Below are 27,780 nucleotides of genomic sequence, written 5' to 3'. Positions count from 1 at the left end.
CCAGGTGACACCAAGTCAAGGTGTTGACCCCGTGACAGGGCTCCGACACGGGCTGTCGCCGCATCGGGGTTGACCCGGTGTCTTTTACAGGTGAACAACAATGGCGTGATTTCCTTTGACACCCGGGTCAACCAATACACCCCCGACCCCTTCCCCTTGGCTGACGGACGCCCCTTCGTGGCCCCGTACTGGGCGGATGTCAACAATGTACTGGGAGGGGATGTCTTCTACCGAGAGACCACCGACCCGACCCTGCTGGCACGCATCACCAAGAACATCAACGAATACTTCCCCACGATCCCCTACACCGCCACATGGGCTTTCGTGGCTACCTGGGACCACGTGGCCTACTACGGCTCTACCACCAATAAGGTAAGGTCCACAGTCAGGACTCGAAAGCCAGATAAGGTCACGCACGGGAAAATTAATTTAACCCCCCCCGACACGGTGCAGAGACGAGCGCGCGGCCACGGGCCAACGCGTTGTGGAGAGCAAAACGAAATCGTGGCCTCGAATCCGTCCTCGATTTGATGACCGAGGATTGAGCCAAGCCAAACCCAGGTGCTCGGTTTTTTGGCCCTCGCAACCCATTCCTTCGCTCTCACCACCCACGCGTTGGCCTTACGACCCACTCCTGGCCTCTCATGACCCACTCGTTGGCCTTCCCGACCCACTCGTTGGCCTTCCCGACCCACTCGTTGGCCTTCGCAACCCATTTGTTGGCCTCATGACCCATTTGTTGGCCCTGCAACCCATTTGTTGGCCTTCCTGACCCACTTGTTGGCCTTCCTGACCCACTTGTTGGCCTTCCTGACCCACTTGTTGGCCTTCGCAACCCATTTGTTGGCCTCATGACCCATTTGTTGGCCCTGCAACCCTTTTGTTGGCCTTCCTGACCCACTCGTTGGCCTTCCTGACCCACTCGTTGGCCTTCGCAACCCATTTGTTGGCCTCATGACCCATTTGTTGGCCTTACAATGTATTTGTTGGCCTTCCTGACCCACTCGTTGGCCTTCCTGACCCACTCGTTGGCCTTCACAACCCATTTGTTGGCCTCATGACCCATTTGTTGGCCTTACAATGTATTTGTTGGCCTTCCTGACCCACTCGTTGGCCTTCACAACCCATTTGTTGGCCTCATGACCCATTTGTTGGCCCTGCAACCCTTTTGTTGGCCTTACATTCCACTCATTGGCCTTCCTGACCCATTCGTTGGCCTTCGCAACCCATTTGTTGGCCTCATGACCCATTTGTTGGCCTTACAATGTATTTGTTGGCCTTTGTGACCTCTTCCTTGGCCTTCGTGTTCCATTCCTGGCCTTCACGACCCATTCGTTGGCCTCCCTGACCCATCCATGCCCTAGATGGGTCCACAAAACCCCATGGTGGAGCTCCTCGACTGTCCCTAGGCGCTGACGTGCAGGTGTCACATCCAAACCTTTACTCCCCAATTAATTTACGGGGGTTTTTTTCTGGGTTGAAAGCCAGCTTTTCCACCGCGCTGCTCCTCTGGCCACCTCGCGCAGAGAAAGAGGCTGTGGTAGAGCACCAAAAGTACTCGTCTGAAGGTAGACACCAAAAAAACCAGCCTGGATGGACCATGCCTGACCAAGATGGCTTCCTTGCACAGCTCTGGGCAAGGAGTCTACACCTGTGTGCAGCCCTCAGGGCTAAATCCCATCCAGATCTGCTCATCCCACCACCGACGGTGTCATCTCCTCCTTCCTTTTCGTAGGGGAACACCTTCCAAGCCACCCTGACCACCAACACCAAGACCTCCTTCATCATCCTCAACTATTGGGACATCCAGTGGACTACGGGGGGGGCAAGCGGCGGTGACGTCGAAACGGGGCTCGGCGGCACCCCGGCCCACGTACGTGGGGCTGAAGGAAAAGCGGAGGGACATGGGATGGAGTTTGGGAATTTGGGAGGAAGGTTGACCAGAAATGGGTTTTTCTGGGACAACATCAGGTTTGCCGAAGGTAGGACTTTGGCCCGTGGGGTTTTTGTAGAAGACAAAGGATGGAGGATGGTGGCCCACAATGAGGGGAAACCACCAAGTTCACCCACGGTAGGAGGTTGTCCCCTACCATCTTCTACGGACAACGATGAGGAAGGTTGGAGGTTGGCCCACAACGTTTTTGGGGGGAAACCACCAAGTTCACCCACGGTAGGAGGTTGTCCCCTACCATCTTCTGCGGACAACGATGAGGAAGGTTGGAGGTTGGCCCACAATTTTTGGGGACACCCCCCCCCACCAGTAGGAGGTTGTCCCACACCATGAATCCCTCCGAATCCTCCATTTTTTGACCCCTCCAGGCCGGCTTCAACAGCGGAGATGAAACCAACTTCTACAACATCCCCGGTTCCCAGACCGAAGCCATCATCAACATCACCAAGACCTCCAACGTCAACGTCCCCGGGCGTTGGGTCTTCCAAGTCGATGACTTCAAGGTGACGGGGGTCCCCACTGAGATGCCCAAGGTGGTCGACAGCAACAACTGCTGGTTGTAAGTTGGGGTTTTTGGGGTGAAAACCTAGGAAAAAAGGGAGAATTGAGAATTAGGTGGGAAACCGTTTCCTCCTCTTGAGTTCTTGGTTCCTTCCCGCAGATAAATCGAGGCGTCTGGGGCAGAGGAACCGTCCCCATCGTCCCCGTCATCCCCATCGTCCCCGTTGTCCCCCCGTCACGTGCGTAGGGCGGGGTCGCGCAACGGGACGCATCGACCTCTCCCAGAGCAATAAAATTGCAGCTGCGACATGGCGGCTCCCGCGTCTTCGTTCCTCGCGTCCGTCCGTCTGCTTTTGGGGGGCGGTGGGACCAGATGTCCGTAAATTCATCAATTTTGGGCCGCTTTGTGCATGAATTTGTGGGTTTTTTGCACTGCGCCTGCATGAATTTACCAATTTTGACCCTCCGCGCACACAAACATACGGGGGTTTTGTGTCTGTATACGCGAATTTATGATTTAGTGCCCTCCGCGCCCATGAATTTAGGATTTTTTTTGGTACGCCCGACGAGAATTTCTGAATTTTGCCCCCTGCGGGCCTAAATTTCTCATTTTTTTCGCCTGCATCTTCAGGAATTTGTGAATTTTTGCACTCTACGGGCACAAATTTGTGATTTTTTTAATGCCTCTCCGCGTGCATTTATGCTTTTTTTCTGCGTGCGCAAATTTAGGATTTATTGCCCTCGGCGGCCGAATTTTTTTTCGTTCTCTGTGCATATATTCATGAATTTTTTCGCCCCTCTGCCTGTAAATTTCCCATTTTTTTTCCTCTGTACAAATTGATGAAGTTTTGCCTTCTGCACGCACAAATTTATGAAAGTTTGCTGCCTTTGTGCACAAATTTATGAAGGTTTCCCTTCTTTGTGCACAAATTCATGATTTTTTGCCCTCTGCGCGCAAGAATTGATGATTTTTTTGCCCTCTCTCTGCATAAATTTAATATTTTTTTTGTCGCCGTGCATGAATTTTAATTTTTTGCAGCCTCCGTGAAAACAATTTTTTGTCCCATTTGCACAAATTTAGGATTTTTTGCCCTCTGTGGGCATCAATTCCTGATTTTTTTTGCACGATGTGCACAAATTTATAATTTTTGCCCTCCGTGTGCGTAAATTTCTCATTTTTTGCCCTTTATGAGCACAAATTTCTGGGTTTTTTTGCACTCCGTGCATGAATTTTTTTTTTTTTTGCCCCCGCATGCGTGATTTTTTTGCACCCTGTGTTTAAATTTACAATTTCTCGTACTCTACATCATGCACTTGCGGGTTATTTTCCCCCTTTTTTGCAGAAATTTAGGATTTTTTTTTTGCTCTGGGAGCATCAGAGGGAGAATTTCCGCTCTCAAGCGCTGCTTCTTGCAAAAGAAATTCACGTGGTTTTGCGAAAAACCCGGCTTTGGTGGAAAAAAACCAACCAAAACCAATGCCCAAAATGCCAAAAAATGGTTTTTAAATGCTCTGACCTCATTTTATTTGTCGTAATCCCGGATTTTTTTCCCATTTTTGGGGCGTTTTCCTCCAGAGCCGTGAGGTTTGGGTTGGGCCAAGAGCCCAAGTGATGAATTTCGGGGAAAAAATCCCAATTTTACAGGAAAAAAATTACCTAAAAACCCCACAAATTGGGAATTTTTCCCTGAGGAGAAAGGGGGGGTCGCGCGGGGAAATGACCACCGACGCGCGGGGGTGCGCAACAGGCGAGCAACACCCGTGCACACACGGGGCTACACGCTAACGCGCTGTGCGCACAACGCGCCTCCGCAGGCCGTGCAACAGGCGCGTTAACGCAACAGTCAACATGCGCTGGGGGTGCACAGCGCACAACACGTGTGTGCAGCAACACACAACAGGCGCTGGGCGTGCACAACGCATGACACGCATGTGCAGCAACACTCAACACGCGCTGGGTGTGCACAACACGTGTGCAACACAACACGCTAGGTGTGCACACAACATGCACAACACCCAACACGTGTGCAACGCAACACACAACACACTAGGCGTGCACACAACGTGCACAACGCACGACACGCGTGTGCAGCAACACTCAACACGCGCTGGGTGTGCACAACACGTGTGCAACACAACATGCTAGGTGTGCACACAACATGCACAACACCCAACACGTGTGCAACGCAACACACAACACACTAGGCGTGCACACAACGTGCACAACGCACAACACACGTGTGCAGCAACACTCAACACGCCAGGTGTGCACAGCGCACAACACGCATGTAACGCAACACAACACGCTAGGTGTGCACAACACGTGTGCAACGCAACACAACACACGTGTGCAACGCAACGCAACAGGCACTAGGTGTGTACACAATGTGCACAACACGTGTGCAACACAACACACAACACGTTAGGTGTGCAGACAACGTGCACAACACACAACACGTGTGCTGCAGCACAACAGGCGCTGGGTGTGCACAACGCACGACACGCGTGTGCAGCAACACTCAACACGCGCTGGGTGTGCACAACACACAACACGCGTGTGCAACGCAACACACAACACATGCTCGGTGTGCACACAACGTGCACAACGCACAACGTGTGCAACGCAACACAACACGCTAGGTGTGCACATAACATGCACAGCGCTCAACACGTGTGCGCAGTAACGCAACACACGCTAGGTGTGCACACAACATGCACAACACAAAACACGTGTGCAACGCAACACACAACACACGCTAGGCGTGCACAACGCACAACATATGTGTGCAGCAACACACAACACGCTAGGAGTGCACAACACGCGCAACGCAACACACAAGACACGCTAGGTGTGCACACAACGTGCACAACGCACAACACGCGTGCCCAGCAACACAACACGCGCTGGGTGTGCACACAATGTGCACAACACACAACACGTGTGCAACGCAACACACAACACACGCTAGGTGTGCAGACAACGTGCACAATGCACAACACACGTGTGCAATGCAACACACAATACACGCTAGGTGTGCACAGCGCACAACACGCGTGTAACGCAACACAACACGCTAGGTGTGCACAACATGTGTGCAACGCAACACACAACACACGCCAGGTGTGCACACGTGCACGATGCACAACACGTGTGCAGCAACACAACACGCGCTGGGTGTGCACAACAGGCGTGTAACGCAACACTCAACACGCTAGGTGTGCACAGCGCACAACACGCTTGTGCAGCAACACACAACACGCTAGGTGTGCATAACGCACAACACGTGTGCAACATAACACACAACATGCTAGGTGTGCAGACAACGTGCACAGCACAACACACGTGTTCAACGCAACACAACAGGCACTAAGCGTACACACAACGTGCACAATACATGTGCGCAACACAACACACAACACGCTAGGTGGGCACACAACGTTCACAGCGCACAACACGTGTGCTGCAACACAACAGGCGTTGGGTGTGCACAACGCACAACACACGTGTGCAGCAACAATCAACACACTAGGTGTGCACACAATGTGCACAACACACAACACGTGTGCAACGCAACACACAACACACGCTAGGTGTGCAGACAACGTGCACAACACACAACACGTGCAGCAACACTCAACACGCACTAGGCGTACACACAACGTGCACAACACACGTGTGCAACACAACACACAGCACATGCTAGGCGTACACACAACGTACACAACACACGTGTGCAACACAACACACAACACGCTAGGCGTGCACACAACGTTCACAGCGCACAACACACGTGTGCTGCAATGCACAACACGTGCTGGGTGTGCACACAATGTGTGCAATGCAACACGCAACACACGCTAGGCATGCACACAACGTGCACAACACACAACACACGTGTGCAGCAACACAACACGCGCTAGGTGTGCCTTTGCACGCCGTGCAACACACGTGTAACGCAACACTCAACACGCTAGGTGTGCACAGCGCACAACACACATGTGCGGCAACACTCAACACGCTAGGTGTGCACAACACGTGTGCAACGCAACACACAACACATGCTAGGTGTGCACACAACGCACAACACACGTGTGCAGCAACAATCAACACACTAGGTGTGCACACAATGTGCACAACACACAACACGTGTGCAACGCAACACACAACACACGCTAGGCGTGCACACAACATGCACAACGCACAACGCTACACGCACCACAGGACAACACCCACCACATGTGCGCACAACACGTACACAATGCCAACCACAACACAAGTGACACAACACACACCCGGATGCCCAGGCATGCGCACAACACGCACTACTGTGCACAAACACAACACACAACTTGGCACCTCTCCCCCCAAAACATTGTACCCACAACATGCTCCGACATGACACAACACACACCATGACACAAACACCCATGCGATCTGACACGACACAACACCCACAACACACAACTTGGCACAAACACCCCCAAAACACTTCACCCACACCACGCTCCGACACAACACACCCACAACACCCACAACACACAACTTGGCACAAACACCCCCAAAAATGCTCCGACACAACACAACACCCACAACACCCACACAACCCAATTTAGCACAAACACCCCCAAAACGCCGCACCCACACCATGCTCCGACACAACACCCACACAACACCCACACAATCCAATTTAGCACAAACACCCCCAAAACGCCGCACCCACACCACGCTCTGACACAACACAACACACACAACACCCACACAACACCCACACAACCCAATTTAGCACAAACACCCCCAAAAAGTTGCACCCACACCACGCTCCGACATGACACAACACCCACAACACACAACTTGGCACAAACACCCCCAAAAATGCTCCGACACAACACAACACCCACAACACCCACACAACCCAATTCAGCACAAACACCCCCTAAAGGCCGTACCCACACCACGCTCTGACACAACACAACACACACAACACCCACACAACCCAATTTATCACAAACACCCCCCAAAAGGCCGTACCCACGCCACGCTCTGACACAACACAACACCCACAACACCCACACAACCCAATTCAGCACAAACACCCCCAAAAGGCCGTACCCACGCCACGCTCTGACACAACACAACACCCACACAACACCCACACAACCCAATTCAGCACAAACACCCCCAAAACGCCGCACCCACACCACGCTCTGACACAACACAACACACCCAACACCCACACAACCCAATTTAGCACAAACACCCCCAAAACGCCGCACCCACACCACGCTCTGACACAACACAACACACCCAACACCCACACAACCCAATTTAGCACAAACACCCCCAAAACGCCGCACCCACACCATGCTCCGACACAACACAACACCCACACAACACCCACACAACCCAATTCAGCACAAACACCCCCCAAAAGTTGGATCCACACCACACCACGACACAACACACAACGTGGCGCAAAAACCCCACCACACAACCCACATCTTCGCCCCCCCCCCCCCCCCGCCCCCCGGAGCCCCTTTCCGTCAGCCCCAAAAAGGGATTTTTTTGGGTGGGGGTAAAAACCCTCCCTCCTCCCCCGCCCTTCTCCCTTTTTTTGCTTTTTTTGGCCCAACTTCAGCCCACAACCACCCCAACCCCCCCCCAAATTTTGTACCTCTCTCCCCCGCTGATAATTTGGCACCAAAAAAAAAAAAAAAAATAAAAAAATCCATATTTAGTCATTCAGACCTTTTTTTTTTTTTGGGCCATTTGCATCCGGGCCCGGCCTGGCTTTCATCAAAATGATGTTTTTTCTCCCCGTTTTTCACCTTTTTTGCTCGCCAAAAATGATGTCAAGGCGCTGGGTGGGTCAGGCCCCCGGGGGCCTCCCTATTTGTCCTTTTCGAATTAATTTTTTTCCCCCCTTTTTTTCTGCAATAAATAATAAAGGGAGGAGCAGGAGTCGGCTGCCCCCGGGGTCGCTCCCGACATTCGCAGCAGGGATTTGAGGACAAACCGGAGCTTTTTGGGGTCGGATAAAAACGAAAGGTAAGGTTAAATAGAAATATAAATAAATGTGGGGGTTTTGGCAGGGAAGAGGCCAAAAATAGGGAAAAGGGGGGAAAAAAAAAAGGGGAAAAAAAAAGGGGCCAAAAATAGGGAAAAAAGGAAAAAGGGGGAAAAAGGGGAAATAGAAAAAGGGGAAAAGGAGGAAAAAAGAAAGGATTTGGGGGGAAGGGAAAAACTGGGAAAAATGAACAAGGGAAATAGGGCGAAAAAGGAAAAAGGGGGAAAAGGGGGATGGAAAAAAGGGGGGAAAGGAGGAAAAAGGAAAAGAGAGGAAAGGGAAATAAAGAGGAAAAGGGAAAAAAAGGGGAAAAGGATGGGAAAGGGGGAAAGAAAGGAAAAAAGGGGGAAAGAGGGGAAAAAAGGGGGGGAAGAGGGGAAAAAAGGGGGGAGAGGGGAAAAAAGGGGGAGGAGAGGGGAAAAAAGGGGGGGAGAGGGGAAAAAGGGGGGGGAGAAGGGAAAAAAGGGGAGGAAGAGGGGAAAAAGGGGGGAAGAGGGGAAAAAAGGGAATAGGCTCAGAGGAGAGCTTGAATTTTGTAAAAATTTCAGGGGGGACCCAGATGCTTGGTCCTGGCTCGGTTTCCATGGAGATGTGAAGGGATGGGGCGGGGGGTCCTTGGATGCGGGGGGAGGGCACATGTAAACGCCAAAAAAAAGCAGATTTGGGGGTCAAGTGCGACTGCAATAAAATGTAGAATTTTGGGATGAGTGAAAAAAACAGATTTTGGGGGCAAATGCAATAAAACACTTATTTTGTGGATGAGCGTGAGGGGAAAAACCAGATTTTGGGGGATGCGTGTGAGTCCGAGTGCAATAAAATGTTGAATTTTAGGACACGTGCAAGCGCAATGAACCTCAGAAATTTGGGCTGTGGGCGACCACAAGTGCAATTTATTAAAAAAAACAGAGAATTTGAACGTTTTCTTACCTTCTGCAGCCAAAGGACCATGGACGACAGCCCGGGCAGGGGAAAAGCTGCTGTGCCGCTGCGGGTCCGGAACGTCGTGTTATGGAGTGAGTTCAAACAGGGTGGAGAAACGCATCGTAACCTGTAAAATTCCCCCCCCCCCCCCCGAAACGTGAATCGCCTCAAAATAAGATTTTTCCAGGCCAAGAGGCCACATTTCGCACCCCCATCCCACGCAACGATTGAGAAGAGACAAAATTCCCCCCCGCCGTGACACGTAGAGGGGGAACCAAGAGGCAAAGACCCAACGCAAGACGTATTTTGGGGGGGATTGGTTGAAAATAGGGCAATTTTCCCCCTGGTTGCAACCCAGCGCCGGCCGCGGTCCTTCAGCATCATCTCTGAGCGTGGCTCTCCCCGTTTCCATCCCCGTGGCCTTTTGGAGGTGAAAGGAGACGCCTTAAAAATCCCAATTGCTCCTTCCAAATTCCTCCATCGGGCATGAAACCGCCCCAAAAATGCCCAGGGAATTAATTGCTATTTCTTCAAATTGTTGTTTCTTCAAATTGATAGGCCTCTCAATCGATATTCCTTCAAAGCAATTTCTTCAATTCAATATTTGCTCAAATCGACGGACTTTGTTTCTCCAACTTGATAACCCGTCAAATCAAAAGTCCATCAAATCAATAATCCATCAAACCAATAGTCCATCAAATCGATAATCTATCAAATCAACGTTAATTCAAGCTGTTATTTCTCAAAATTAATACCCTATCAAATCAATAATTTATCAAATCAACATTAATTCAAGCTGTTATTTCTCAAAATTAATATCCTATCAACTCAAAAGTCCATCAAATCAGAAGTCCGTCAAATCAATAGTCTATCAAATCGATAATCTATCAAATCAAAGTTAATTCAAGCTCTTATTTCTCAAAATTGATATCCTATCAAATCAATAGGCCATCAAATCAATAATTTATCAAATCGACGTTAATTCAAGCTGTTATTTCTCAAAATTAATATCCTATCAAATCAATAGGCCATCAAATCAATAATTTATCAAATCAATGTTAATTCAAGCTGTTATTTCTCGAAATTAATATCCCATCAAGTCAAAAGTCCATCAAATCAATAATCCGTCAAATCAATAGTCCATCAAATCGATAATCTATCAAATTAAAGTTAATTCAAGCTGTTATTTCTCAAAATCGATATCCTATCAAATCAATAGGCCATCAAATCAATAATTTATCAAATCGACGTTAATTCAAGCTGTTATTTCTCGAAATTAATATCCCATCAAGTCAAGAGGCCATCCAATCGCTATCCCTTAGCCACCAAGATTAAATCAGGTGCCACCTCAAGCCCAACTTGAGTCTTGGTCGCCAGCCAAATCTGACCTTCTGGATGACGAAGGCACTGATGCTCAATTCTCCTCTTCCTCGGGCTCTTCTAGGTGCTTTTTACTTGCTCGGTGTCGCTGCGTCGGCTCCACGTCACCTGGGGGAAGACTTCGTGGTGGCCTTCATGCAAAACGGTTTGCAGCAGACCCTCAACAGCGACTTCAAGCTGCTCATCACGGGTTATTCGCCCTTCACGTCCGTAACCATCTCCATGAAGAAGCCGGGCTTGAGGATGACGGTGCAGGCAACCACGGGCCAAACCATCCTGGTGAAGATCCCGCCCCAAGCAGAGATGGTGGGAAGTAAAACCTTCGACAACACCGTGGCGGTGAGGGCCAACAATGCCATCTCCTTGGTGATGGTCAATGAGAAACCCACCTCGACTGACTCAGCCGTGGTCTACCCAGTGCACAGTTGGGGCACGGAGTACCACGTCGTGACCCCCAACGTGGGCACTGACCGCTATGGCGAGTTCGTGGTGGCCGCCTGGGATGAGCCCACCGTGGTTGACGTGCACCTCAAAGCCACGGTGACCTACCAAGGCCGGTCTTACCCCCGGGGCTCGGTGCTCCCCATCAGACTGGAGCCCTTCCAAGCAGCCCAGCTCCAAAGCCCCTCCGATATGTCCGGCACGAGGATCGTGGCGCAGAAACCCGTGGCCGTCTTCACCGGCCACACTTGCTTGGCCAGATTCACCCAATGCGACCATTTGGTAGAGCAGCTCCAACCCGTTTCCAGCTGGGGCACCACCTTCATCGTCCCACCGTTGCCTTTCGAGACTCAGTCTGATATCATCTACGTCTCCACCTCCCAACCCACGCGCGTGGAGTCTCAACACGGGGTGACCAAGACTGTTCGGGAGCTCCGGCCCAGCCGGTCAACGCTCTACGGACTCCAAGCCTTAAATACCTTGTACCTCTCGGCCAACGCCGGCATCCAGGTCATTTTTTTTGCCGACGGAGGTAATAAAGATGCCATCTCTTACGACCCCTTTTTTATGACCATCCCAGACGTCTCCAGCTACTGCCACTCCTATAACATCTATGCCCTGGATGGTTACGATAATTACGCCCTGCTGATAGCCAAGAGCTCGGAGACATCTGGATTGATGCTCAACAAAATGCCGTTGAGAAACGTCGCATGGAAGCCCGTCCCGGGCACCGATTACTCCTGGGCCGGGCAGAATTTGGGCGGCCAATTCGCCGTGCATACGGTGGAGCATAAGACTTCCCCCTTCGGGTTGCTCAGCGTGGGGATCCGGGAGCAAAAAGCCTACGGGTCGGTGGCCGTTTGCGACAGTGGTGAGTGCCCCATGGCCACCTCCAGCTCCCTTCCCCCCCTTTTTGCTTCTCTCCTGCCAATAAAATTGAGTTCCCCGAGCCGGGTGCCTGTAACAACCCCTTTCTCTCCCCGTAGCTGATAAACGCCGAGCTCGCATCTAGAAAAGTATCTAAAATGAGCTGGTTTGAGCTGAAACGCAGCTTTTCTCTTGTAGAGCAAGGATAGGCAGGTCTAAAAGGGGGTAATTCATCCAACGTAGCGTTGGAAGGGATATTTCTTCTAGAAATATATAAGCTATAAATAATCCAATCATGTATAATTAAACAATCGAGGAAAGGAGCCTCAAGCGATCAACTCAGATGTTCAAGCCTAAGTTGAGGGTGATTAAATCTACCTGGGATAAATTTTTATCGATAAATCAATCATCTATATTTAAGCAATCAATGAAAGGAGCTTCAAGCGACCAACCCAGATGTTCAAGTCTAAGTTGAAGGTGATTAAACCTCCCTGGGATAAATTTTTATCTATAAATAATCCATAAATCAATCATGTATAATTAAACAATCGAGGAAAGGAGCCTGAAGCAATCAACCCAGATATTCAAGTCTAATTTTAAGGTAGCTAAACCTACCTGGGATAAATCCTGCTTTAATATAGTAGAGATCCGGAGGTGCTGGTTGACCATCTGCGGTGGGAGCGATGTCCCCGAGGCCACATCTGGCAGCAAAGTCATCCCGCCCCCCCCCCCCCCCCCAAATAATCGCCTGCGATTTCTTCCAGATCCCTGCCGGCTCGTGAAATGCCGCGCGAAGGAGACGTGCAAGCTGGAGAAGGGGGAGGCCGCGTGCGTGCACGACTACATGGGAACCTGCATGGGCTCTCAGTCTTTGCAATACCACACCTTCGACGGGATGACCGTGGACATCCGAGGCGGCTGCACCTACACCGTTGCCAAGTATTGCGGCAACGATCCCACCCTGGTGCCTTTCGTCGTGGAGGAGGAGAAGAGCGAAGGCGATTTTAAGAAGGGGTTGACCAACGTCTACGCCTACACCTACAACATCTCCATCCACAAAGGAGAAGGAGGCAAAATCCAGGTGGGTTTTTCCAGGCTGTGGCAGCGGTATTCCGGATAAAGCCTTTTGTGCCAAGTGGAAGGGGATAAAACATTGTGGCGGGAGAGGTTGAAGTTAAAAAAATGAGGAGAACCACCGAAGACAGAGAGTATTGGGAAATTTTGCGTTACAAATCAAGGCATGGCAAAGGAGAGGGGTGTTTTGGACCTGGCTCGAGGTGTCCTCAGAGGTGTCTCCAATGAACCCATGCTGACTTTTTGGTTAGCATCGAGGAAAAGGCAATTTTAAGGATGCAGCTCTATCGCGAGGTTGGTTTCCTCCATGAGGTCCACCGACCGTGGAGATCTACCACAAAAAGGGAGTCTAGGTGAGACGTCAGTCTGTTCTGCAAGGTTAGATGAGGGTTCTCCCAGCCGTACGCTTCGGGGTTCTTAACATAAATGAGATTTTAAGCTCCGAAGTTGAAGACGATGGTTCTCCCATGACACCTTGGGGTTTTGATCTTTTCCCGCTACAGCCTCTCTACGGGACATGGGGCAAAATTGCTGGTTTATGCTGCTAATTCCTTCTTCCTGCAAGAAATTTCTCTTTCTGATTGTATCTATATGCTTTTTTGGGGTTGTGAACTCAGCAAAGCCACCATCCAATGAGATTTAATCCTTCTTTTCCCCAAGGTCAACAACAAACTCATCAACCTACCAGCCACCCTAGAAGCGGGGAAGATCCAGATCTCCCAAAACGAGGGTCGGACTATCCTGCAAACGGATTTTGGGCTGCAGGTGACCTACGATGAAGACTGGGCCATAATGGTGGCGGTGCCCAGCAGCTATTTCGGGGCCACCTGTGGACTCTGCGGCAACTTCAACGAGGACACGGAGGACGAGATGACGCTTGCCGATGGCACTCAGGCTTCCAGTGTGGAGGATTGGGCTGAGACCTGGCGAGATCCCTCCTGCCGGGATGATTGCGGAGACCAGGAGACGCTGCAGGACACGCCAGGCTGTGGTGAGCTCAGATGGGGGGGTCCCCCAAGCATTTTGGGGAGAAAAAAGGGGGATCTGGCCATGGGGTACCTGAGAGCTGCTGCCCAGCCCACCAAGCTGATGCTTGTAGGCATCAACTTAGTCAACATCTCCAGCATCAGGGAAGTGTTGTGTTGCTCTTTCCATGCTAAACCACCCCAAAATCCACCTTATCTGACTTCAGGCATCCATAACGCACAGAATTATGTAAGGGTTTTCTCGAGGACCATCCCCACCGGGTGTCTCATGGACTCCGAATCACTTGTAGGCATCAGCCGAGCCAACATCTCCAGCATAGGAGCCCGGTGTCCCTCTCAGGAAAGCGCTTAGCTCATCCCTTGCGTTGCCCTCTATTTTTTTTTTTTTTTGAGATCTTCTTCTCAAATATCATCCCCACAGCTCAGAGATGCCCCCAAAACAGCCACTTCGAGGCCTGTGGGACGGCGTGCCCTGCCACCTGCACCGACCCCAAAGCCCCCGCGTCCTGCAGCAAGCCGTGCACGGCGAGCTGCCAGTGCGACGAGGGCTTCATCCTCCACAACGACACGTGCGTCCCGGTGGAAACCTGCGGTTGTTTCCACAATGGTCGCTCCTACAAGGTCCAGGAGGAGTTTTGGGAGGATGGGAGCTGCAAGAGCCGGTGCCGATGTGAGGCGGGAGGCAAGGTGGCCTGCAGAAAGGCTGGGTGCAAAGCCCATGAGAAATGCGTCACTGTCAACGGCGTCTCCGGCTGCCAGGCGAACAAGTACTTCACCTGCATCGGGACGGGCGATCCTCACTACACCACCTTCGACGGGTTGAGATACGACTTCCAAGGGACGTGCATCTACCAGTTCGCAGCCCTCTGCACCCAGGACCCCAAACTGGTCCCCTTCACCGTCAAGGTGGAGAACAACAACCGGGGCAGCAAAGCCGTGTCCTTCACCAAAACCGTCACGTTGGAGGTCTACGGTAACGTCATCAGCATGAGCCAGGAGCATCCGCGCAAGGTCAAGGTAGGTGGCCGCCAAGGACCTCATGCAACCTGCATCTAAACAGCTTATTTTCTCCGTTTTCCCCTAAATCTCCCTTTTTTTCCTCACGCATGCCTTCATGGAAGCCTCAATTTCTGTCTGCCGTCTCCAGAGGGAGCCCTGAGCAGCTAATTCGGATTTAAACACCTTCTTTTTAAACACTCAATATAAAAAAAAAAAAAAAAAGAAAAAAAAACCCTACAACTTGTTCATGGCGTGCTGGAAACAGCCCATTTTCGCTCTGGGAAACTAAGCGAGGGGAAAAATAACCATGAATAATCGCAAAAATACTTCCACGTTCAAAAGCAGCCACTTTGCTTGACGTCTTCGGCTTCTTTTTTTTTTGCTCCCATGCGGCTTTCTGAGTTTGTATTCCCCTCCTCCCTGACAGCTGCAAACTGACTCAATTAATTTGGGAAAGGTTCAATTCCCAGCTTGTTTTAGCCAAAGTGTTGCACAAAAGGCTGAGCTACAACTTCTCCTTTATTTTTCCCTCCCAACCATAATATTTTCCATTTAATATAGAACCCTACGCCTGGAAATTCTCCTCGGGCAAAAGATTTTCACCAAAACCCCCGAATCTCAAGGGATTCGCATTTGTTTTCGGGAAATTCTCCTCATGCAAAGCGTTTACCCCAAACTTGACTGATTTGAATTCTCCCAGAAATCCTCCTCGTGCAAAGGGGTTTGCAAAAAAAAAAAAAAAACCCAAACCACTCAAATTTCAACTAATTCGCATTCGCACGGAAATCCTCCCCCTGCAAAAGGTTTTGCAAAACCGCCCAGATCTCGAGTGGGTTGCACGAGCCGTTTGGCACCCGCTGCCACCACTGACCTCCCCCCCCCGCCTTCCCCAGGTCAACGGCGCCTTCGTGGAGCTCCCGTTCACCCAGAAGGACCAGTTCGAGCTCTACCACAGCGGCGTCCACGGCTTCGCCCGCACCGCCTTCGGTTTGCGGGTCAGCTTCGATTGGTACAGCTACGCCCGCGTCATCCTCCCCGACGACTACGCCGGCGCCGTTTGCGGCCTCTGCGGCAATGCCAACCGCGACGCCGATGATGACTTCATCACTCGCGACGGCAAACGGGCTGCGGATGAAATCCAGCTGGCCGATAGCTGGAAGGTGGGAGACGTCCCCGGCTGCTCGGCCGGTTGTGTGGGGGATTGCCCGGTGTGCAACGAGGAGCAGAAACAGCCCTACCGCGGTGACGGCTATTGCGGGGTGATCGCCAGAGCTGGGGGGCCTTTCCGGGCTTGTCACCGCGCCATCGACCCCGCGCCCTTCCTCGAGGATTGCGCCTTCGACGCCTGCCACTACAAAGGCCAGCGAGACACCTTGTGCAAAGCCATCGCTGCCTACGTGACGGAGTGCCAGAGCCACGGCGTCGGCGTGGAGCAGTGGAGGACGCCGTCCTTCTGCGGTGAGCGGGGCCAGAAGGGGATTCCCCCTCGCGCTTGGCGGTAAAAATAAGGTTTTGAGCCCAACCGCCCATTCTTGGCTTTGCTTAGAGCCAATGGAAACACAAAACGTCTCCAAAATCGGGTTTATTTGCCCCAGTTCCAACATCTCCTTGTAACGCAATTACTTCATCCTCTCCCTCCGCAGCCCCTCAGCCAAACAATGAGTTTAGATGCAAATACGAATGTGGGGAAATTCCCTCCAACTCGTTTCCAAAGCAAAATTCATTTCTTCATGCAACGGTGCAAAATCAGTCCCCGTTGCCCTCCAGATTCTTCCCCGATGCAAGGAAGGAGAACGCAAAATCAGTCCCCATCACTCTCCGGAGCAATACTGAGGCTCAGCCACTCAAGATTTGCTTGGATTTGCACCCCAGGCTTTGGGCTGATGAAAGGAGAGGATTTATCTGCCCCCTATTCCAACCATTCCTTCCAGAAAACTTATTTTATTCTCTCCCTCCACAGCCCCGAGGCCAAACGATGAGTTTAGATGCAAATATGGATGCAGGAAAATTCCCTCCAACCCATTTCCCAAGCAAAATTTGTTCCTCCTTTGTGCAACAGAGCAAAATAAATCCGTATTTTTCCTCCACCTCCCTCCTTCATGCAAGGAAGGGGAATGCAAAATAAATCCGCATTGCTCTCCACATATTTCATTAGCGCAAGGAAGGGGAATGCAAAATAAATCCCCGTTGCTCTCCACGTATTTCATTAACGCAAGGAAAGGGAACGCAAAATAAATCCCCTTTGCCCTCCAGAGTGATATTGATGCTCCACCACTGAAGACTCGCTTGCATTTGCCCCCCAAGCTTCGGTGCAACGATGGAAATACTCACCCTGATGCTTTCGGTTGCAAAGCCAAGTAGGGCTTCACGTTTTTCTCCTCTGCTTCTTGCAGGCCCTTCCTGCCCCCGTCATTCGCACTACGAGCTCTGCGGGAGCAGCTGCCCGGCCACGTGTCAGGGTCGATCCATCCCTGCGGACTGCACGTCAGTGCTGTGCATCGAAGGTTGCTTCTGCGACGAGGGCTTCGTCCTCAGCGGTGACGAGTGCGTGCTGGCGGGCGAGTGCGGCTGCGAGCACGGGGGCCGCTACTACAAGAAGGGTGAGGATTTCTACGCCTCGTGCCGGGAGAGATGCCGTTGCAAAGCCAAAGGGGTGGTGGAGTGCGAGGAGGTCTTCTGCAGCGCCCACGAGGAGTGTCGAGTAGAGGATGGGGTGTTGGGGTGCTACCCCACCGGCTACGGGCGGTTGGTGGTGTCAGGCGACCCGCACTACGTGACATTCGACGGGCGAGCCTTCGACCTCCTGGGCTCCTGCACCTATGTCCTGGCGCGGCTCTGCAAACCGGATCCACGGTTGACGAACTTCTCGGTGCTGCTGGAGCACGACGTGGGCGGTCGGGGCAATGTGGCCCTGATGAAGAAGGTGGTCATCTCCATCCACGGGTACACAGTCAGCATGGAGAGGGGACGGAAGTGGGAGGTGACGGTAAGTCAGGAGGGTCCCGCGCCTCGGTGCACGTGGGCGTGCAAAATCCGTGGTGCGCACGTGCACGCAAAATCCCTCGGTGCACGCACGCGTGCAAAATCCCTCGGTGCAGCCATCTGTGCAAAAGCCCCTGTGCACACGCGCAGGCAGAAGCTCCTGGTGCATGCAAAATCCCTCCACTGGTAAGTCAGGACGTCTCTCCCTCGGTGCACACGTGCGTGCAAGATCCTTTGGTGGCTGCGTGCGTGCAAAATCCCCTGATCCGGAAGTTGGGGTGTCCCCGTCCCTCGGTGCACACGTGTGTGTAATATCCCCTGGCACGTGCCAAATCCCCTGGTGCACACATGTCTGCAAAAGCCCCTGCTGCACGAGCGCGTGCAAAATGCCTCGATGCATGCAAAACCCGTCGGTGCACTTGTGCAGGAAGAAATCCATCGGCGAGCGCACGCGTGCAAAATCCCCCGGTGCGCGCATGAGTGCAAACCCCTCCCCATCCTCCGTGCACATCCCAGGTGGACGGGGAGCGCTACACGCTGCCGCTGGTGACGAAGGACAAGAAGCTACGGATTGGCCAAGAAGGGAACAACATCGTCCTCCAGACCGCCGCCGGCCTCCGGCTCCTCTACAACGTGGCCACCTACCTCCTCATCACCATCCCCGACGCCTACCGGGGCCGCGTGTGCGGACTGGGTGGCAACTACAATGGCGACCCCGGTGATGACTTCCAGCTGCCCGGTGGGTCCCTGGCACAGAGCACCGAGGAATTCGTCACCTCCTGGAAGGTGCCGATGGAGGACAGAGCGTGCACCGACGGCTGCAACGGCAAGGTCTGCCCCGTGTGCGATGCCACCGACGCTGCTCCCTACGGCGCCAGTGACTCCTGCGGGTTCATCCGCGACCCAGCGGGACCTTTCGGGCCGTGTCACCCCTGGGTGAGCCCGGTGGAATATTTCAACCACTGCCTCCATGACGTTTGTGCTGCCGACGGTGCTCGTGATGTCCTGTGCCACAACCTCCAAGCCTACGCTGCCGCTTGCCAAGCCGCCGGGGCCGAGATCGGCGGGTGGAGAACGACCGCTTTTTGCCGTAAGTGCTCCAGAATATCTCCATGGAGCCACTTCAACTCCTATTTTCCTCCAAAGCCACATTTTCCCCCAGCAAACCCCTCCAATTTTGCAATCGTGGCTTTTTTTCCCCTGCTTTCGAGGCAAAGTTGCCTTCACTGTCCGAACCAAGACGACATACGAATGACTTGTGCAATATCATGCAAGGCTGCCTTTTGCTTAACTCCTCCCAAAAATCTATTAAATAGCCCAGAAATTATTTTTAAACCTCCCCCAAAACCCTCTTTTCGGGCCTTCAATCGCTTATTTCCCACCAAAAATACCCCGGAGGAAAGAAATTCCAGCTCACCGCCTCCAAAACATCGATATTTGTGTCCAATGAGTTCGAAACGGGTGTCCCTCTACTTTGCCTCGAGGTGATTAGCGATACGGCCGTTAAAAGCAAAATTTGGTTGGTTTAGCATCTCTTGGAGCTATCAGAGATGCCCAAGACCATTGGGGATGCCCCGGTGGGTCCAGAAAAAAAGGGTCATGATCTTTGGGGGGGTTTTGGGGTCTTGACTTGGTGTTTTTTTTGTATTTCTCCCTTTATTCCAGCCCTCTCCTGCCCACCCCACAGCCACTATGAGCTCTGCACCCGGACTTGTGACTTCACCTGCGCCAGCCTCTCCGTGCCGGCCCCGTGCAGCTGGACGTGCTTCGAGGGTTGCCAGTGCGACGATGGGTACCTCTTCGATGGAGAAGCTTGCGTGTCCTTGGAGCAGTGCGGTTGCATGCACCAGGGACGGTATTTCAAGGTGAGGTTGACCATCAAGGCTTGGCGTTGGTGGTTTTGGTGAAAATCAAGTTGAGGAAGGATTGTGGGGTGGGTTGTCCCATCTGGATGATGCAATTGGTTTGGCGAGTCAGTCTTTGATGGGGTAGGTTGTCCCATCTCATCAATGCAACCGGTTTGGGGCCTCAATCTTTGATGAGTTGGGTTGTCCCATCTCATCGATGCAACTTGGGGTCTCAATCTTCAGTGAGGTGGGTCGTCCCACCTAGATGATGCAACAGGTTTGGGGATTCCATCTTTGATGAGGTAGGTTGTCCCACCTAGATGATGCAACGGATTTGGGGATTCCATCTTTGATGAGGTGGGTTGTCCCAGTTAGTCAATGCAACTCGTTTTGGGACTTGGTCTTCGACGAGGTGGGTTGCCGCTTCATTTTAAGGACGCACGTCCAAAATAATGCAATTAATAACATCCTCAAATGCATATTTTGATTCGCTGGACCAGGCAAAAAAGGACAATTAATTCGTTGAGTTGCACAAACTCCACCAAATCCATCTCACCGTTTTTCTTTCTCTCTCCGGGATTTCTTCCCCCCCTTAAAGGTGGGAAATTCCCCCAAAATTCGGAGACGGCGTCCATATGGATTAACCTCTGAGCCTTTCCTTTCCAGGCGGGTGAGACCATCATCTCCGGCAACTGCTCCACAAAATGCAATTGCCACCCATCCCAGGGACTTGTCTGCGAGGACGTACAGTGTCCCCGGGACGAGGTCTGCGCCACGCGGGACGGGGCGCAGCGCTGCGTCAAGCGGGAAGGCCAGTGCCGGCTCTCTCCGGGGGCCTCCTTGACCACGTTCGACGGCGCCGGGGGAAGGCTCCTCGCCAGCGGTGCTTACAAAGTGGCCTCCCTTTGCAACGAGCAATCACCCAACTGGTTCAAGGTGGTGGTGGAGGTCAGCGAGTGCCGGGACAACAGCATCCCGGCTGCCGTGGCCGTCTTCATCTTCTTCCGCGAAGCTTTTATCACTGTGAATAACAACATGGAGGTGTGGGTAAGCCGGGGCAGGGCGTGGGCAACCATTGCGGCCGAGCAAGATGAGTAGTTAAATGAAGACCTGGAATTTGGGTGGGATTTCTCTCCTCGTCCTTTAGACGCCCTTAGGTGTTCAACCTCAAGGATATCTGTGTGCTTTGTCCTATTTTGATGGGGCAGTCTGGGATTTTTTAACCTGTTTCTGGCATTTTGCCTCGCTGCAGGTGAACGGTCTTTTCACCCGCCTTCCAGCTGTGGTGTCCAAAGCCATTTCCTTGAGCACGGCGGCGAGGAACATCACCATCTCCCATACGTCGGGGATGGATGTGCTCTTCAGCCCCAGCGGGGAGGTGACGGTGACGGTAGGAGCCGCCTTGGTCAACCAGCTCTGCGCTCCCTGCGGCAACTTCAATGGCGACCCCCGCGATGACCTGAAGCTGCCTGATGGCCGGACCGTGAGGAGCATCGGAGAGGTTGTCGATGCCTGGAAAGCCAAGGATTTTGCGGGATGGTGAGTGACCCCCAAAAGACCCGACCCCGCCCCAAACCATGGGTTGATGTTTTTTTAAGCCTGGGCAAGCAAGAGGGTAGGGAACAACCTCCATGGGGCATCAGCGGGTTGGGCTAGGCGGCATCGGGGAAGGACTTCTCCATCTTCTTTGGTTTCATCCACAGCGACTGACACACAAACCCAAGGAAATTATTCTGGTGAGTGACTCTTCTCCTCCTTCGCTGTCACATCTCACGCTACAAATGCTCCTGCAGCTCCATGATTGGATACGGCTTAATTTGTTCGACCCTCCCTAATTAATTACCTGAATAATTGGGGGGTTCTGGTTTCAGCATGGACCAGAGAGTCTCTTAGAGAGACACGTATGAGGAGTAGACACCCAATGCCTCAGCTTTGCGTGTCCTACCCGGAGGACAAAATGGCTATCGACCAAAATCACGACGCCCGGGAAAGTTGCCTTCGCAGAAAGAAAAAACCGAGCCAAGAGCAAACCGAAAATTGGTTCTTTGGGGTCTCATGGGATGGCTTCTGCTTCGCTACGCTGCTCGGGTTTGTCCCCACGAGAAGCAGAGAGGCAAATACAGGCTGATTTATTGACTATAGAGAGATTTCACTGGCTGAATCTTGCTGCATATCGGGTAATTTTGCCCGATATAGAAGGATCTTGCTGCATATCGGGTAATTTTGCCCGATATAGAAGGATCTTGCTGAATATCGGGTAATTTCGCCTGATATAGAAGGATCTTGCTGAACACAGGGCCTTCTTGCAAAATACAGAGTGATTTTGCCAACTATAGGGCAACTCCGCCAAATATAGGCTGATCTTGCCCAATACAGAGCGATTTTGCCGAATATAGGGCGATCCAGTTGAATAGAGGGCCACCTTGCCAAATATAGAGCAATCGTGCTGAACATAAGGTGATCTTGCTGTATCTAAGGTGATCTTGTCAAATACATAGTGATTTTGGCAAATAATGAGCCATCTTGCCCCATATAGAGGACTTTTGCCCAGTATAGAGCCGTTTTGCCCATTATAGAGCCATTTTGCCCAATATAGAAAGCCGTTTTGCCCAATGTAGAGCCATTTTGACCATTATAGAGCCATTTTGCCCAATAGAGAGACATTTTGACCATTATAGAGCCGTTTTGCCCATTATAGAGCCATTTTGCCCAATAGAGAGCCATTTTGCCCAATAGAGAGCCATTTTGCCCAATAGAGAGCCATTTTGCCCATTATAGAGCCGGTTTGCCCATTATAGCGCCGTTTTACTGACCACAGAGCAAAGCCAAAGCCACCGCCACCGGGCAATGAAGATCCCCCCGAGGGCCATCCCATCTCCACCTTCTGCTTGCTCGCCTGCACGCCTCGCCCTCTCATGCCTGCCAGCTTGTCCTCGCTCCGCCGCCTTCCCCGGCCCTCCCACCGCGTTGCCTGTCCCGCACAGCACCTCCACACCAACTCCGAACCCCGCCACGTGCCCTAACACGATCATTTAACCCTTGCTTCCCCTCTGCTGCCGGCTACCAGGATGCTCCTGGGGGAGATGGGACAACGTTGCAACAACGGGGTGGCGGGTGGGGAAGGAACTGCAATTTTTTGGCGACGTCCCTGACGTGGAAGATGAAGCCAACAACGCCGTAAGGCAGTAGCCAGGCTTGGAAACTTTTTGAGCGCAATCTCATGCGCGGGGATGGGATCGGCCCCAGAAAAACATGGTGGCGTCGAGGAAAATTCGCCTTGCGGGAAGGGGAAGATGCAACTTTCTGCCTCCCGGCGGGGATGCAATGATGAGGGTGAGGAAGGGCTGTTGGTTCCTCTTCAAAGGGGAACCCTGACGGCTGCCCACGTTTCATCTCTTTCAGCCGCACCTCCAACCTCGTGCGGATGGAAGCGGAAGCCCCCGTCTACCCTATGCAGTAGGCGAAACCCCGCGGGGACCGACGCGAGGGAACGGTTTCCGCACACGCTCGCAGTTCACGTACTTCTTGTAAATACTCCCGCCGAGGTTTTCACGCCTCTGGAAGCACCGATGGGCGTCTCGGGTTGAGTTTCTGCAAGCGCAGAAGGGAAACCAGCACTGAGCTATGATGGACGCCTATGGTAGCAGGTCACGTGGCCTCAAATACCTGTAAAAAAAAAGGGCAAACGCTTGATCTGGCCTGAAATCAGGGAGAAAAAAGGTGTATTTTAAAGACCTGATCTACTTCAGGTAGAGCCCAAAGGCGAGATGATCCATCTACACCGGAGTGGCCTGAAGGAAAGCGAGATAAACACCTCAAACCAAAATAAACAGAAAACTGAGATCCACAGACCCAAATCCCAGCCATTTTCCCCCAGAAATGCACTGTTCCTGTTGACTGTTTTCAGTATAACGCTGCCTGCTGTTGGGTAAATCAATAAACCCTTTTTACAAAGTTTTTTCTTGTGGGTTTGGTGGTTTGGGGTTTTTTTTTGCTTCGTAAATTCGGGGGTGGGGGGAAAAAATGGGAATTGTCTTCTCTGTTCCCGCTGTCGGGGGGGAAACACCCCAACATTTTTCCTGTGGGGGAAAAACTCCCCGAAACGGTGTGGTTTCCCCCAGCGAAAATATCCACGTTTCCCAGGGTGAAACACTCCAACGTGTCTTCCCATGGTGAAACAACCCACCCAACACATCTTCCGTGGTGAAACACAGCAATTTTCCTGTGAGGAAACACCCCAACGTGTCTTCCCATGGTCAAACAACCCACCCGACACATCTCTCATGGGGAAACAACCCACCCGACACATCTCCCACGGTGAAACACCCCAACACATCTCCCACATTGAAACCCCCCGACATGTCTTCCCATGGGGAAACAACCCAACATGTCTTCCCACAGGGAAACAACCCACCCAACGTGTCTTCCCATGGTGAAACAACCCACCCAACACGTCTGCCATGCTGAAACAACCCACCTGACACATCTCCCACAGAGAAACACCACAATCTTCCTGTCAGGAAACACCCCAATGTGTCTTCCCATGGTCAAACAACCCACCCAACACGTCTCCCATGGTGAAACATCACAATTTTCCACGGAGAAACACCCCAATGTCTCTCCCACGGTGAAACAACCTACCCAACATGTCTTCCCGTGGTCAAACAACCCACCGAACACGTCTCCCATGGTGAAACACCTCAATTTTCCTGTGAGGAAACACCCCAGCATGTCTTCTCATGGTGAAACAACCCACCCAACACATCTCCCACAGTGAAACACCACAATTTTCCTGTCAGGAAACACCCCAACGTGTCTTCCCATGGTCAAACAACCCACCCAACACGTCTCCCATGGTGAAACACTGCACAACGCTGTGCATCCACCGCCCCTCTCCCTGGGAGCTTTTTTAAGACAATATTTCAATATCCCCATGTTGAAATATTAAAAAACAAAAAAAAACCACCAATTTTTTTTCCTGCAAGGTCAATCCGTTTCCACCAAAACCTTTTTTTTCGCCGAGTCAGCAGGAAAGCGGTGCCGTCAGCAGCTGCTCGACGTCTGGGGTTTTGCGCTTGAAGAATTCCAGGTTTTGGGCGATCCAGGGAGAGCAGGGGAAGATCCTGAAGGGATTCATGAGAAAGAATTCCCAGGAAATCCATTCGAACAAATCCCAAAGCAATCCTAAACCCCTCCCAGAGTAATCGCACGATCTCAAATTAATCGTAAAATACTCCGAACGACTTCGCTGTCACCTCAAAACGCTCCTAACGAATCCCAAAGCGATTACGGAAAAATCCCGAAGCGTTTCCAAATTATCCCAAAGGAACTCTAGCAAATCCCAACGCAATTAAGACAAATCCTAACGCAATTAAGAGAAATCCCAACGCAATTAAATAAATCCCAACGCAATTAAACAAATCCCAACGCAATTAAAAGAAATCCCAACGCAATTAAAAGAAATCCCAACGCAATTAAGACAAATCCCAACGCAATTAAGACAAATCCCAACACAATTAAACGAATCCCCAAGCAATTAAGACAAATCCCAACGCAATTAAGACAAATCCCAACACAATTAAACGAATCCCCAAGCAATTAAGACAAATCCCAACGCAATTAAGGCAAATCCCAACGCAATGACATAAAATCCCACCGTATTTATAAATTATCCCTGAAGAATTCTAACAAAATCAAAGCGACGAGGGAAAAAAAAAGGGATAAATCACCGAATTTTGGCTTCTCGCAACCTGCCAGGGAAACATCCAGCAGGGGTGATCTTCCCCAGAGCACCCAATTCACCAGAAATCCCAGAAAATCCACCCGAAGATAAAGGGAATAAATCACTTGTGGCTTTTGGACACCTTCCCCAGGCCCAGGACTTCACTCGCTCTTTTTCGAGCCCAAATATTTGCGAGGAGACGGAGTTCGATGATTTCCTCGGAAAAAATGTTTTCTCCGCCGTTGCTCACAGCGTAGGTGGCCTCTGTTCTAGGGAAGGGTGTTTTCCTGCGGAATTAATCCCCGGGGATGAAGAAATTGCCTTTTTTCCCCCCCAAAAAATGAGTGGAGGCGACCCCGGGAGGTCCGGCCTTTCCAAGCTAGGTCGTGCAACGGCGAAAAACTCAACAGGGTGCATGAAAACGGGGGATCGGACCCGGGTCGGGTGGAGGAATTGCATTTTAGCCCCCCAACCCTAAAAAATCACGCGCAATTTTATTACCAGTGCAATGGGGGGTGCAAACCACGGCGAGGGGCATTGCTATCTGCAGCGAGGGGCATTGCAAACCATGGCGAGGGGCATTGCAATCTGCAGCGAGGGGCATTGCAAACCACAGTGAGGGGCGCTGCAATCTGCAGTGAGGGGCACTGCAACCTCCAGCAAGGGGCATTGCAAACCAGGGCGAGGGGCATTGCAATCTGCAACGAGCGGAATTGCAATCCCCGGCGAGGGGCATTGCAAACCACGGCGAGGGGCGTTGCAACCTGCAACGAGGGGCATTGCAAATGAAAGCAACAGGCATTGCAAACCAAAGCAAGGCCCGTTGCAATCCAAAGCAGCAGGCTTTGAAATCTGCAGCGAGGGGCATTGCAAACCACGGCGAGAGGCATTGCAATCTGCAGCGAGGGGCATTGCAACCTGCAATGAGGGGCATTGCAAATGAAAGCAACAGGCATTGCAAACCAAAGCAAGGCCCGTTGCAATCCAAAGCAGCAGGCTTTGAAATCTGCAGCGAGGGGCATTGCAAACCACGGCGAGAGGCATTGCAATCTGCAGCGAGGGGCATTGCAACCTGCAATGAGGGGCATTGCAAATGAAAGCAACAGGCATTGCAAACCAAAGCAAGGCCCGTTGCAATCCAAAGCAGCAGGCTTTGAAATCTGCAGCGAGGGGCATTGCAAACCACGGCGAGAGGCATTGCAATCTGCAGCGAGGGGCATTGCAACCTGCAATGAGGGGCATTGCAAATGAAAGCAACAGGCATTGCAAACCAAAGCAAGGCCCGTTGCAATCCAAAGCAGCAGGCTTTGAAATCTGCAGCGAGGGGCATTGCAAACCACGGCGAGAGGCATTGCAATCTGCAGCGAGGGGCATTGCAACCTGCAATGAGGGGCATTGCAAATGAAAGCAACAGGCATTGCAAACCAAAGCAAGGCCCGTTGCAATCCAAAGCAGCAGGCTTTGAAATCTGCAGCGAGGGGCATTGCAAACCACGGCGAGAGGCATTGCAATCTGCAGCGAGGGGCATTGCAACCTGCAATGAGGGGCATTGCAAACCTCGGTGAAGGGCACTGCAAACGGAAGCAAGGGGCATTGCAAACCACGACGAGGGGCATTGCAATCTGCAACGAGCAGAATTGCAATCCACGGCGAGGGGCATTGCAAACCACGGCGAGGGGCATTGCAACCTGCAGCGAGGGGCATCGCAATCCCCGGCGAGAGGCACTGCAACCTGCAGCAACGAGCACCGCAAACCCCACCAACGCCCGTCGCGAATCCCAGCGAGGCCTCGCGCCCCTCAGCGCCTCTCGCCCCGCAACCCAACCCCCTCCCCGCGCCCCGCCACCGCCAGCCAGCGGCCGTCACGCCGCCCCGCTTTCCACCTTGCCGCCCCGATTGTGCAAGACCCCCGGGAGGCGGCGGAACCCTTCTTTGCTTTTTTATTTACCTCCGGGGGGAGCAGAAATATCAGGTGTCTCCTCCCCCGGGGTGGCCCCATCTCAGCTGTCTGCATTGCAAAAAAAAAAAAATAAATAAAAAAAAA

The 27,780-nt window shown here is 52.0% G+C and overlaps 2 protein-coding genes and 1 long non-coding RNA gene across 8 annotated transcripts in view; 2 read left to right on the top strand and 1 right to left on the bottom strand.

Annotated features, from left to right (window-relative positions):
* LOC148052792 (alpha-tectorin-like) overlaps positions 1-2,759 on the top strand; it is a 4,911-nt gene extending 2,152 nt beyond the window's left edge. For all 3 annotated transcript variants that reach the window (XM_087778495.1, XM_087778492.1, XM_087778493.1), the window contains 4 exons: positions 91-372; positions 1,736-1,873; positions 2,320-2,510; positions 2,613-2,759. In XM_087778495.1, the coding sequence (XP_087634621.1) occupies positions 91-372; positions 1,736-1,873; positions 2,320-2,510; positions 2,613-2,616 (615 nt within the window). In that variant the 3' untranslated portion in view covers positions 2,617-2,759. The remainder of the gene's footprint in view (positions 1-90; positions 373-1,735; positions 1,874-2,319; positions 2,511-2,612) is intronic.
* On the bottom strand, positions 2,404-27,780 carry LOC148052791 (uncharacterized). 3 transcript variants are annotated; one of them, XR_015709167.1, is made up of 6 exons: positions 27,685-27,780; positions 25,022-25,137; positions 24,656-24,723; positions 23,537-23,680; positions 9,445-9,565; positions 2,404-2,537 (listed from the first exon to the last, which is right to left on the bottom strand). It is a non-coding gene; the product is annotated as an uncharacterized LOC148052791 (long non-coding RNA). The 3 variants fall into 3 exon arrangements; XR_015709166.1 differs by lacking the exon at positions 27,685-27,780 and having other exon boundaries at positions 25,022-26,581; XR_015709168.1 differs by lacking the exons at positions 23,537-23,680; positions 24,656-24,723; positions 25,022-25,137; positions 27,685-27,780 and adding an exon at positions 19,891-20,023.
* LOC104012603 (IgGFc-binding protein) lies at positions 8,206-23,552 on the top strand. 2 transcript variants are annotated; one of them, XM_087778455.1, is made up of 14 exons: positions 8,206-8,498; positions 9,454-9,530; positions 10,883-12,130; positions 12,891-13,207; positions 13,861-14,191; positions 14,608-15,203; positions 16,079-16,643; positions 17,579-18,171; positions 18,684-19,257; positions 19,833-20,032; positions 20,681-21,061; positions 21,267-21,553; positions 21,718-21,750; positions 23,417-23,547. In XM_087778455.1, exons 2-13 carry the CDS (start codon positions 9,464-9,466, stop codon positions 21,722-21,724), a joined length of 5,166 nt encoding a protein of 1,721 aa, XP_087634581.1. In that variant the 5' UTR covers positions 8,206-8,498; positions 9,454-9,463; the 3' UTR covers positions 21,725-21,750; positions 23,417-23,547. The 2 variants fall into 2 exon arrangements, with proteins under 2 accessions (XP_087634581.1, XP_087634580.1); XM_087778454.1 differs by lacking the exon at positions 21,718-21,750 and having other exon boundaries at positions 23,417-23,552.

Source organism: Nipponia nippon, unplaced genomic scaffold (genome assembly GCF_047370975.1).
Source record: "Nipponia nippon isolate SJK-2023a ecotype South Korea unplaced genomic scaffold, ASM4737097v1 scaffold_44, whole genome shotgun sequence".
Lineage (NCBI taxonomy): Eukaryota > Metazoa > Chordata > Aves > Pelecaniformes > Threskiornithidae > Nipponia > Nipponia nippon.
Note: the sequence above shows the minus strand (reverse complement) of the source record. Positions and strands in the feature narration are given on the sequence as shown.

Excerpts from the sequence above, each read along its gene's own strand:
- LOC104012603 (XM_087778454.1), top strand. The coding sequence starts at position 9,464 with ATGGACGACAGCCCGGGCAGGGGAAAAGCTGCTGTGCCGCTGCGGGTC. Across the intron at positions 12,131-12,890 it reads GGTGGCCGTTTGCGACAGTG|ATCCCTGCCGGCTCGTGAAA; the intron begins GTGAGTGCCCCA and ends GATTTCTTCCAG. Across the intron at positions 18,172-18,683 it reads GACGGAAGTGGGAGGTGACG|GTGGACGGGGAGCGCTACAC; the intron begins GTAAGTCAGGAG and ends TGCACATCCCAG.